Raw genomic sequence first — 13,123 nt, 5'->3', positions numbered from 1 at the left:
CTGACAGTGTCTTTTCAGATCAGGTTATTGCCAGCTCGGAGACTGGCTCAGCGCAGCACCATACAGCCCCTTTGTTTGAAGTCTGCCCTTTTGTCATTAATGCACTTGATGTCTATTTAAATCTGACGGTGAATGCGGTATCTGTTTTCCTGTCAAGAGATCATTGACAATATTAATACCTCATGTCCTTGCCTCATTTTCTAAGCGCTGACACCTAGCTACAGTCTCCAGCATTCATCAAACAGCACTCTCTCACCAGCATCTCTATAAACAGTCTTGCTTCCAGTCCTTAAGAAATGCGGCAGACCTCAAACAGGACTTTTATCAATGCCACTGAAAAAGGAGCCTGAAGAATGCCATTAATAAACTGTTTGTATCCTTTACATTTAGAGCTCTAGAGCCTTGTTACCAACCTAATGCCTGCTGCAGTTTGACTTGGAATATCATTGGTTTAGGGGGAGAAGAACCTTGCTTTTCATTAGACACTTGTTTAGGAATGATAATATCATCCCTTGAATGTGGAAACTGCTCCACTAGTGAAATTATTGAAATTGAAATTATTGAATAAAGCTCCATGGAAGAGGGGAAAGGGATCAGGCACTGCACCATATAGTCCCCATTTGTGTTATCCTGAAAAGGAATGTGTTTTTCACAACAAATGACAGGCCTATCAATTTATATTTTTTTTTCCATAGGAGTGTGTTACTATCCTGATGTCTTAGAAGGAAAGAAGACCATGGGTTAACATTAATCTTGCACAGCCCATGCCTTCCAAGGCTTTAGTTGCTTATCTGATGCATGTTATACTGGAAAAATAGATGCAGAATATGAAATCTTGCATACGTAAGTCATACTGAGCAGAGTATTTGCTATGCGAGTCCTGGAAAGCTAAACCAGCAATGAACTGAGGATCTGCTCCTCCCCCATCTTTACCCTTTATATAAGGCAGTGTTTGTCTCCTTTGGGCAGGATTATGTTTGCCCTTATGGGGGTGAGCTAGGTACTTCAGTGATTGCTGTGTTAAGACACTCCCAAGGTAGAGGAGACTCTTTCACCTTCCTTCTGTGCATGGGAGATGACTTTAATTTGACTATTTGTACCTGAGGGCATAAAGAACAACTCTGCTAGTAAAATTTAGCATCTTTGAGGATGTTCACAGGTGGGATGTGACTGTGAACTTACGCTTTCACATACCACTTAGTACCACCAGAGGGGATGCTTTTGAATAAGGTACTGAGATCTGCAGGTACGTGTGTCTCACCCATAGCAGTTAAGGCTTCCTCAGGCATCTTGCCGCCTGTACCCACTGAGAATAATGTGCCTTGTCTCCCAAAAGCGGTGTTCTGGCTAATTTTTGAAAGCATCCTCTATGTACCCATATTTAGCATAATTTATAATTGCATCTTGCTCATGGGATGTTATTCGGAGAGCTACTTTGGAAATGTTTTTACTAAATGTTTATTTGTATGTCTGGGAAAAATGATGGAGTCTGGAGGGCTAGCCGCTAAGAAGTCCCAAGTTCTAGCCCACGTCTGTCAATGACTTCCCGTGGGGGTTTCAGCTGGTCACTTCAGTTCTCTGCCACTGCAAAGCAGGGATGGCTTTAGGTGCTTGCAGGGTGACTTTGTGAAGATTTGAAAGGTTTTTCCTGGATCCACATTAACCTGTAACTATTTGCTGCTTTTTTCTTTTTGGTTTTAATCATCAGGAAAACGCTGTAAACATGTAGCAGGGAGATTACAGAGAGTACAAAATGTAACTTCAACCCAGACTTTCTGGTTTTCAAAAGCAGGAGAGAGGTACTGTGATTTAAAATACAGTATATGATGTTTCGGTGCTATGTCATTCCATTTTTGAAGACACTTGTGGATGTGTGTTTAACAGGATAGGTCATGTGGGTATTTGAACACGTTTTCCCAGTGGATTCAAAACTGCCGATTGAAATGGTAATACTGAATATTTCAAATGCACAAACTTTCTTTTGTAGGACAAGAGAAAACTGTTCCCTTCCCTCCTTCAAATTTCCCTAGTTATATGCTTTATTTGTGTACTATGCCACTGCAGTGCTAATTGTAATTAATTTCCTTTTTATTGTAGGCATTTTGGGAAAATGCCGCTACATTTACTATGGAAAACATTCTGAGGGCAACAGATTCATCCGAGACGACCAGCTATAAAACACAGCATTGTTTTGTGCCTCTTCAGTCCCTCCACATAAGAAGCACCAATTGCATCTAAATTTTAAGCATGTAACTAAAGTCCTCTAGTCCCTTCTGCTGACTTTGCCAAGCCTGTCAAGATCATCCTTCTATCTTAGTCTGAGTAGTCACATAGAGATTGACATGATTGCCTTTAAGCAGGTCCCATCCACCAGTGTGACAGACAGCTGCAGCCGAGCACCCGGCCTGACAGGAGGAGCACGGTGATGGATTGCCTGGTCCAATTGCTGTTCGCAGAAGAGCAGGGGTCACACCTGGGGCTTCAGTGAGCATGCTCCATCGGTCGGCGCCTTAGCAAAAGCAGCGCGTTTATCTCCCTCTTGCCTCTTGAGCGAAAGTGGCTGGTGATATCAAAGTGTTTATAAAAGAGAGAGGCTATAATTTCAGATGAAAAAGCCCTTATCTGTTCTTATTTTTTCCTTGTGAATTAAGTGCTCGTGTTTCTATCACCTCACACATGCTTACACAAATCTTTTCACAGGGGTTTTTTTTGGTTTGGTGCTCGTGCCCCCAAATGAGTCTAGATGGATTATTTTTTCTTTCAACAGGGAAAAAAAAATATCCTGAAAATATTTTGGCCATGCAGAGTACTATCAATTTGTATAGTTGTTTATATGCAGAGGAAAAGGATTTAAGCAATTTTGCAGACAAACAAAATTTGCTAATTCTTAAATTACATCTCAACATTTACTAACACTGACCTTCAGAAAAGCGATCATTTTTTAATGCTATAGAATAGTGGCACAGCTTAATTGTATATACTTGGAAGAAGCCCTCATATTGACAGTGTGTATTATTCCTGGTTTATTGCACAAGATATTTTTAACTTGTACAGAGATTACATTTAGAATTAAATGCTTAAATTTGGAAAGAAAAAAGTGCTTAAAAAGAGTGATAAAAAATAAAATTGCCACCAGATGAGTATGATTATTCAGAAGGGAAAAAAGTCAATAAAAGTAACTGGTGGAATTAACATAATTAACAGCTTTACTAATACGTTCTATAGAAGAATTCTGATTAATCCCTTTTGATGCCTATGTAAGAAAGGCTATTGTCAAATTTTCAGTGGAAAAAATAAAAATGCACGGCATATTGCCTGCTTTTCTGATAAACAGGTTGGACATATTTAGAAGCATGAACTTGTTACTGTGAAAAAAAATCTCAATACTTCATGCATATATCGTGTTAAGTGCTACTAGATACAATGGGATTGACCAAGGAATATGCAAAAATTCTGACCTCTGGGCTGTTCCAAACCCACGCATACTGGTCCCAGTTGAGAGCCGTCACTGTCCAGCTGTTCTTGGCTTGTTTGGAATTACTTGGTGGTCTTTATTCACTTTCCTGTTTGAAAAAATATCAGCTTTTAGAAGTTGACCACTTTTGAAGGGCTATTATCAGCTATTGTTGCAGGTGGAAGCGAACTGGATATTGAAGCCAATCATGAAATCAGGTTTGACCAATGAAAAAGAATGAGGTACTGGCAGGGTGACAAAGGAAAGCTTGCTGCTGCTGAGCGTTTTAGGCCTTACTCTAGTAAATGGAAGCCTTCCTCACTCTGAAAGTCTATAATAAATCTTTAACAGATTCTTAAAATTAGTGATGAACATAGAATGATCCAGTTCACACCACCTGTGGCTCAAATTGAGCTCCAAGCTGTTTGCCATACAAATTGGTGTCTGGAAAGTGCATTTTGGCCACTTGTAACACCTCTGCTAATGTCATACATGGCTACGAATGAAATGCCAATTCACATTAGAAGTCCTAGGAGATATTAGACACAGGAAAACTACATGCCCTTTTTTTCATCAAAAATATCATTAGAAATATTTAGGGCACTTGTCGTCTCTCTTGGTTACTAAAATAACAGCAATCCTAGTTTGTTCATATCACATTATCTGTTTTGAAGCCTCCACACATTTTGGCCACAGCATATTACAAGCAGCAGGGTTCTGAATAGGGGTGTTTAGAATAACCTAATGTCACTTTCAGTCTGGTTGCATATATGTTCTTGTCTTTATAAAAGGCTTTAACCCTGCCTCAAACAATAAACAGCATTTGCAAACTGACCGCATGATTTTTCCATCTTTATTTTGCTTGTTTACTTTTCCTAATGTCAAAACCATTTGTATCATTTTCTTCCCAGTAAAGCTTTGGAGGCAAAAATATTTTTGAAATGACATGTGATCAAAGTCTCTTCCATTTTGGTTTTTGTTTTCACTTGGGGATAATATACCTATAGTTAAATATGATAAAGCCCTAATTAAAATTTGCTCAAAGGGAATTCACACAAATGTCACTGATTCTGGAAAATCAAAAAGATAATCTATGAATAATTATTTTTTATTGCTAACATGTATTAGGATATTATTTAAAAACAAGCATGGATGTTTATTACTGTTTATGCTAACGTAATTTTTTTTAATATGCAGAGCATTTTATTTTCAGATGTCTTCTGCTGAAGTTCTGTTTTAAGAGATGGCAAACTTTTCAAACCTAGGACTGCTATCTACACTTGATAGAACTGCGCCTGAATTTCTTAACTGAACTAAGTATCATTTAGGATCAAAGTTGCAGTAAAGTAATCCAAGAAGAGATTCCACTCTCTCTCCTTTACTCCCCCTTCTCCATATATGGTACATCTTTCCTTCTCAAGATTAACTAGGCTATGAAAAATAAAAGATTTGCCTACAAAGCTATAAGGATTTAAAAATGTGTATCTTTCCAAGGAACCACTGCATTCTTAATTCTTTGTGTGGTCACAAGAAAAATTTTGGCCAGCCTGTTTCTTGATGGTTAACAAGGTTTGAGATCCGAGGTGTGCGTGAATAAGTAACCTTCAAATACTAAAAACAACCAAACTTCAGTCTTATGCTCAGTCTTGTGATGACCAGTACTTCGGCTTTTGGCAGACATCACGCCTTTACAAATGAAGACTAGGAGGCGAGTGGTTTTTACTAGGAGCTGCCTGTAGTAGCTGTGCTGAGTGCATTCCTAACTTTATGTATTGAAAATGTTAATTCCTAACCTTTTAGTTAAAAATAAGAAAAAAAATCCAAACTACAATACTGAAGTGAAATTTTAAAGATAAATGAACTTCAGTGAAAATCCTACTGTTATGGATACACAGACCTAACTTTAGAGCAAACTGGCTCTAATTGCATGTGTTCCATGCATAAAAGATTTATGGATGAAATTATGTTGCTACTGAAACCATTTTTTTCTCCTTTGTTAGGGCTGAGTCTCACAAGACTTATTCTAGTATTTGCTTTACTCAAACCGTGAGTCTCTTTGAAGTCAATGTCATTATCCATGAGAGTTAGGGTTACTAGTATTAGAAGGCTGGTATGCAGCTCCCTTTTTAATATATTTGGTTCTTTGAGCAGAACATTACACGATTGCTGCATGTTCAATTCTCACATCTTCTTTGCAAATGTATGTTGATCTTACGTTGCTCCCATTTAAGTCAGAAGAAAGAAACAAACCTGTCTGTGCTTTTGAAAATTCTTTCTGTAAATTACAGGGTTCACTTGCTGCCAGTGGATATATTAATATTTTTTATTCCTGCCAACAATATGAGTATGTTGGGAAATGTTTACCCCCTGCAGAACTTTGCTAGATGCAGCCTTTGTGGTGAGGTTCTGAATCAGCCCATTTTATACTGACTCAGACTGAGTCTTACCACGTATTTCTTCTTTATGTGGTGTGATAGTTGGCACATGAGTTTCTGCTTGCCCCGTTTGGGAAAGTTTATTCTCTTTACTCTGTGTACAACTGTCTTTCTGCTTTGTTAAATGGTTGGCATATGTGAAAGAAAGAGATGAAATTCAGCTTTCCAGAGGTGTAACCATATAGCCAAGACTGAGGCTGTATAGTTGGCACTTAGATTTCTAAGTATCCATTTGCAGGTTCAGTCTGGGGAATCTGACAGTGAATCAGGTGATGTGAGGTCAGGGGTCTTGCATGGCTTGCTAGCTGTTGTCCTCTGTTCCTAAAGATCTCTAGCTGTGTCCTTGTCTGCTTCAATTGCCATGTCAGTGCTCTGCAAGCAAGTGATAGCACGAAATAGGTAAGTGCTCCCCTTTTGTTTTTAAAGTGAAATTTCTGCTTCACTGCTTGTAGTATAAAATTGAAATGCATAGTTTGCTTTTTCAGTGTTTTTATACATACACCTGGTAACTGTTACATCTCACTGACGAGTCTTTTTCTGCTGTCTAGTTAAAAATCTGTTTTCTACATTCCTTTCTACTCCTACTAATGAGAATAAAACAAAACAAACAAGATACAATTGTGAGAAAACAATAATCTAAAGATGCTACTGTGGGACCATGCCTATGCTAAGAACTCTGTGTGACAGGTGAGCATTGTTACACACAAACATGTCTAAATGGCTTGAAGGACTGAGATGTCCTATGCCTTCTGCTTTGGAGCCTTCTTGGAGTTAGCCTGTGACCATGAACAACTGATACAGCCTTTGATTTCCTTATGCCACTCTGGCAGTATTAGGTAGTTAGAGAATGTTGTCTTACCTACAGTTAATGCTCATTTTACTTATAGTATTATCCAAATAACCTACCAAGATCTTGGGTTATGAGAGTTAGGCCCAAGAAAAATGGCTTCTTCCAATCATTTATAACCTGTTCTTAAGAAGTCTTAAGAGTATTTTCTTTGGTGTTTGTTATGTGAGAATGTTCAGGATATATCTAGCACTCCTACTTCATCAAAGCTGGTTGAATTAATACATTTTCCCTATGCAGTACTAAAGCAGCAGAATCTTTCTGAAAGTTACCTTTTAGGTTAGGTGACTCTGATGGACTTGCCTCTGGTGGTGTTGTCAACCTGAAGCTGACCCTTTCTTAGAGTTGCTGACAATTAGATTAAGGTTTCAGAACAGGATTTTCACAAGCCTTCAAGGAGCAGATATTTGCAAGGACAAGCTAAGTCGTGGTCATGGCACATTCACAAAATATCATCATCATCTCAGCATCCTCAGTATTTTAAGGGAACAGCATCTTGGAAAATATGTTTAGTTCTAGGTTAGTTGTGTTCATAGGTTTTAATGTAAAATATATTCTATGTTATCACATTACATGGAATGTTTGGGCTGTGAAAGCAAGTTCTTAAATGTGTTCAAAACATCCTCCCAGCACAAGTTTAAAATTTCTTGCAAATATTTTGCATTCTGGTTAAAAGTTTTGCTGCCAATTCAAAAACAAAACTGTAAAGTCAAGGGTTTTTTAAACTTAGTTATATCTTAATCCAGAAGATTTTTAACAGATCATCTCACCTCTCATCTAGAATTCCATGGATCCTCTTAGAACAGAAATAATTCCTTATGGTATTATAGTTTTATAATAAAATATATAGAAAGGAATCTGTTTGGAAATGTCAGTATTATATGTAAGTTTTAATTCAGTATTACATTTGGAAGTAAAGAGGAGCTTCACAAGATCCTTCAGATCATATTCTGGAGAAAATCAGTGACAGAAGAGTGCAGCTTAAGAAATTCTACATTACTTTTACATTTGAATGGGGAAAATAAAATAAAGAATACCAAGGTAACTGAGATTGATATTGCTGGCATAATTTTTACCTATAATTGTCCTCCTACTTTTAAATTAACATTATTTTTGCAATTGAATGTTTAAGATTCAATATAGCGAAAACAAAGGAAGGAGATCTGTGAAGACAATCTGCTTATTCATTTTATAGGCTTCTCTGATTTTATAAGACCTTTGAAACAATGCGTGCACTCAATTATCTAGCATTCAGTGTATCTACCGAGTAAGCAGACAGTTGTGGACTTCAGGGAATTTCAAACACACGTGCTGTTCAACCTTAGCAATTTTCTTTTACCTAGGAATTGTTTTCAGAAATTCCCATATAATGAAATTTCTGTTTAAGTTGATAGCTGTAAATGAGGGCACAGTTGCTTCATTTCCTTTTGACAATAAGCCAAATTCATCCCTGGTGGAACTCCATTGATTTAACTCTACTTGAGCTAAGCTACACTGGGGATGAATTTGGCCCAGCTTGAGATTTTTTTATTCATCTTTTCTTTAATTTCCTTTAGCTTAGTAGTCGATTTAGGGCTGGTCAGAGGATTACAATGCAGGAGAGGGGAAAAGCAAAACTTCTCTGCTCAAGAGTCATTTCCTTTTTAATACCCTACTGATTTAACCATGACTTGTAATGTGTTTCAGGTAGCCAAATTTCAACATCAATTTTGGAAGAAAGTTCACTATACTTTGAGTCTCCTTCCTTGGCTACTTCCCAAACCACCAAATCACCACCTACTATACAATGCACATATTATAAAAGGCAATGGAAATGTCAGTGCACTGGGAAATGATTTGGATAAACTGCAGTTATCAGCTGGTGCCTGATATGGTTAGCCTGAGCTCCACTGATTACACACCTCTTTGGCCGTTACTTCAGATGGTGGTGAAGCCTAGCATACCTTCCCCCAGCTACTGCTTGCTGTACTTGGGTTTCTGAGGGTCTTGGGTGGTTTCTGTCCATGTGGTGCTCATGCCAGTCTTTTTTTTTTTTTTTCTTTTTGATGAGTCTTGGTTATTGTGGGTTCACACCCAATAAGTTTCAAGTTTGAGCAAAAGCTGAAAGCATCATTCAGCCAAAACCACTACTGAGCTGTATGTGGTTTTCATCTGAAACTGTAAATCAGCTACGTTCACTGAGGGGTTAGCAAACCTGGCCTGAATGTCAAACCTCTAGCAGCTCTCCCAAATCAGGCTAGTTCTGGCTTTCATTATGAAAGGTTTGCACAGCTCTAGCTAAGCTCTCATTTTCCACTTTCAGATAAATGCTTTTTCAGCTGTATTTATGAGGCTTAAGAGTAAAAAAACCTACCAGCTGTTACTGTTAATCACAAGTTTATATCATAACCACATACTGACTCTTATCCTCTTTCCATTCGTGTCAGTGGCAAAGCTTTCAACATCAATGGCAGTAGGAGCAAGTATTACAAAATATAGGAATACACATCCAGTTTAAAAGGAGAAAATAGAGGTCTGCCTTAAACTAACAAAGACAGGAATAGGATGCTGTACCTTCAGATGTTTTGCTCCATTTGTACACTCACTTTTGCACCAAGAAGTACTTAGAGGTAATATATAAGCAAGCACAAATTTCAGCTTCGTGCTGGAATGGTTTGCATTTTCTTATGGGGCATCAGAATACACACTAAAGCAGGGCCTTTGACATAAGGAATCAAAATATGGGATATAAAAAATGAGTGTCTATCACCCGTGCTAAGAAAGAAACTGAGATTTGTTAGTTCTGAAGTAGATACTGCTGATAAATTTCCACACAGTGGAAACATTCTGTTATCTATCAAAATGGAAATTAATATTATTTTACAAAATCTTAATCTGTTCCATTATATTTAAGCATTTAGTTGAGGTCTGATGGGTTTTGTTTTTTCTCAAATCAAAACACGAAAGATTTAGTCCGTAAGGCATTCTGCTACATTTGCCATTTGGGTTTTGAGGCTGAGCAGTTCACATTTTACCTAACTGGAAGGCCAGCTTCACTGAAATGTTTGAAATCTGAACAAGTGCTTTAGACCTGCAGACTGCTAATGAATGTTTTACAGGAGGGTAGAAAAGTAGATTTCAGGACTATGAGGCAGGATAGGTGGTTTCAGTTTGTGCCTGTTTCAGTGGTTGACTTTTAAAAGTTACTAAAATAAAAATATATGTCCTAGTTTCCCTATTGGAATAATATAGCTAATATAACCTTGCCTGAGAGGATGCTGAAACTTAGTTAACTAAAACTTTCCAATCTCTATTGCAATAATATACCAAAAGAATTGTGTTCTCTCTCTCTTTTTATTTTGTACAAAATGCTAGATTTAAACAATTTTTTCCCCCTCTCTTTGTAGTAAAACTAAATCCTAAATAAATGTAATTGTTAACGCCATTGTTAAAGCCATTGTTAAAATTCACCCTTAAGTACATTCCAACATAAATAGCAATGATAACTGTTGTATCTTCTTGGAGCAGTTTGAATTTGAGGCCACAGTACGCCGTATTTTCTGAACGTTATTTTCATGCATTCCTCCTGCTCATGTGTTTGAAAACATATCTGTAAGTACAACAGAAAGCTGTGGCTACGTTTTCTTGTTTAATCATGGCTGTGTCATGCTTGCATAAATTGTAGTAGTTCATTGGCTAGAATGCAGAATGCTACTTTTTATGAGAAGTCTCATCTCCTGCTGGGAGGTCACCTCGCCTCTTCCCCACAGAGAAGAAAGGTAGTGTCATGAAAGGCTTGGGAATTTTGTTTATCCTTACCTAACCATCGCTGTATAATTGAGGATAATAAATATATTCTGGCCTTACTGACCTTTTTCTCTGCTACTCACTGATTCCCTAATTATATGGAATGCTAAGGTAAATTCTTGATTGTGTGCAGTGATAGTTCTCGTTATTTGTTTGGTATTAACTTTTTCATGTAGCCTTCAGTGCATCAAAGAAAAGGTGACTGCAGAAGCATTTGCTTTTAAAGTAACTTATCTGGAGTTTAATAGAGGTTAATGTATTTTTATGTTTGGAATTACGGTCTTTCATCTAGCAATGAAACAAATGGTGAAGCAGTGCCTCAGAGGAAAACCAGAACAAGAAAACTGGGGGCCCTGAACGTCAGGATTGAATGCACGGTGCGTTGGGTACCCAGCAAAGACTGGGCACAGCACTGAGGACTGGAATGCTCATCCATCCAGAGGGAGAGTGGCTGCATTTTATTTGAAGGTTTGGCAATGCCCTCTGCAATGTCTCCGGTTACCCTCTGCTAAATGAGCATCTTCAATCTGAGCCCAGCTTTCTCCACAGTCAGATATAAATAGGCAGAATGCTCCCCCTAAAAAGCAATCCATCTCTCTAGGATCCCCTTACGACTAGTAGGGAAATGGGCATATATGATATAGTTGCAAAAAACAAGATTAAACTACATGTTTGCACATATGTGCAAGCTCATGTGCCATCATTGCATTTCTAATTTCTTTTTAAAATAAGTTTAACGAGGAGCCCAAATAATTATTTTAAGATGATAAAATTTTTTAAGTCTAACTGCTAGTCAAAACCAGCTGAAATATGGCCAGCTGAAATGGGGAAAGAGAGCCCCAGAGTAAAATTACACAGTGTTTAACTGTGTGAAACATGTCTGGCTGCCCATACACAGTCACAAATAACTCTAGGAGAATCTGAAGAACTCAGGCTGCCCAGGGAAAAGGAAGAAAAATGACTATTTATTATATCAATTAAACCCAAAGGGAAAACGTCATAATCAAGGAGTTCAGAGTTTTAGACTTTTTTTTTTTTTTTTTAAATTTTGAAAGACAAAGAAATCCCAATCTGATCTTAAAAATGACATGTATTTATTTTAAATGAATGATAATGATACAAGACTGCTCTCCTCTTCTTCTGAATTGTGTTTTCAACTCCTGGAGTCCCGCCCTGAGACTCCTTAGTGTCCATTAGCAGATCTATTTTCTACCCTTAAACTATGCATTCTTATAAAAATGTTAATTCTTCCAAGCCTTGAAAAAAACACCCTGATACACTGTGTATTTTATATGCCAAATTATTCCACTTTAATGGAAAAAGAACAGAAATGTTAAGGAATTCATTTGTATCTGAGTTGTGCACATCAATCTTCTAAGGCGGCACATAACAAAGGTCAGAAATAGCCTAGCGCTGTGTTTTGTGTAGCGCATCATTCTATGAGAAAATGTGCCCAAGTTCCTCCTAAAACATTGTTTTCAAGCATGGTTACTACTGAATATATTTCTAAATGACAAGGTTTATTTGTCTGTATTTTGATATGTTTAGGGGAAACTCAGGCTGACAGTTAGAGGAGGCAGGAAGAGGGAACCACAACAAGTTCCACCCAAACACAAAATGTCATCTCTTCCCTAGCTAGGATACAGAAGCATCCTGATGAAAAAAAGAGCAGACATTTAAAAGTTTCTGACATGTGTCACAGATGCAGCCATTGAGCCACTGTTCCTGATGTAGCTCGAAATGACAGCATCCAAGCCATTGGAACTGGCTGCGGGACATTCAAAGTTTGGTGCGTGTCGCATTTAATCCTTGTCATGGCACATCTAGAGAATAAAAAAGACAAATGGACACAGGCAGTAGTGATAGCTCAAAAAACTTAAAATAAAGCTTCCCAGTCTAATTGATATTATCAAGCTGTGCTAACATTTACCAGCCACCAAGTAGACAGACAGGAGGTCAGCACCCTTTTTTCTGCAATTTTCCCCCCAAGTCAGAAGGATAAGTCTTTCAAGATTTCTCTAAGGGTGACCCAAATACATGAACTCTTTACTCAGAAATAGCACTGACTTGCCAAAGATACTCCTTAATAATCAAAACATATAAAGACAAAAAGGCTTCAACCACTGATGAAGCAACTTGTCGTGCATGGCCCATGTTATTTATTTACACTAGCTTAGGATCCAGCCAATAATGATGATTATTGAACCAAAGATTTGATAATTTATTGATTGTACTACTTCTGGATATTTTACAACCTTCATTTCTGATTATATCCTTGTAAAGTTGAGGTGCAGGCAGCATAAAATAACATTCTTTTTAAGTTATGTTGGCATCTTCTTTCAAGTACTGCATCTTTTAATGCTGGCCCAAAAAAGTTTGCGTAAATAAAACTGATCATCTGCAATGGCTCAAGGATTGCAGGACAGATCACTTGAATCAAGAGCTTCATCTAGGTTTCCAGAGAATTTAAAGTCAGCAGCCCATTAGCTTGTCATTGATTGCAGGGGATGAGTGCCTGCTCCTCATCTCACTTCCAGTTTAACATAGGGGATACTTTTCCATTTAACAGCCTGAGAGGTGAATACAGAGGATTCAGTTTTA

General features: G+C 37.7%; 1 protein-coding gene across 1 annotated transcript in view; it reads left to right on the top strand.

Moving 5' to 3' along the window:
- The window catches only part of LRMDA (leucine rich melanocyte differentiation associated), a 686,193-nt gene extending 681,908 nt beyond the window's left edge, over positions 1–4,285 (top strand). Inside the window, exon 7 of the mRNA XM_075154405.1 lies at positions 2,098–4,285. Within this exon, the coding sequence (XP_075010506.1) occupies positions 2,098–2,177 (80 nt within the window). The 3' untranslated portion in view covers positions 2,178–4,285. The remainder of the gene's footprint in view (positions 1–2,097) is intronic.
- The last annotated feature ends 8,838 nt before the right edge of the window (positions 4,286–13,123 follow it).

The sequence above is a fragment of the Calonectris borealis genome, chromosome 7 (genome assembly GCF_964195595.1).
Source record: "Calonectris borealis chromosome 7, bCalBor7.hap1.2, whole genome shotgun sequence".
NCBI classification, from domain to species: domain Eukaryota; kingdom Metazoa; phylum Chordata; class Aves; order Procellariiformes; family Procellariidae; genus Calonectris; species Calonectris borealis.
This window is presented reverse-complemented; position numbering and strand designations above follow the sequence as displayed.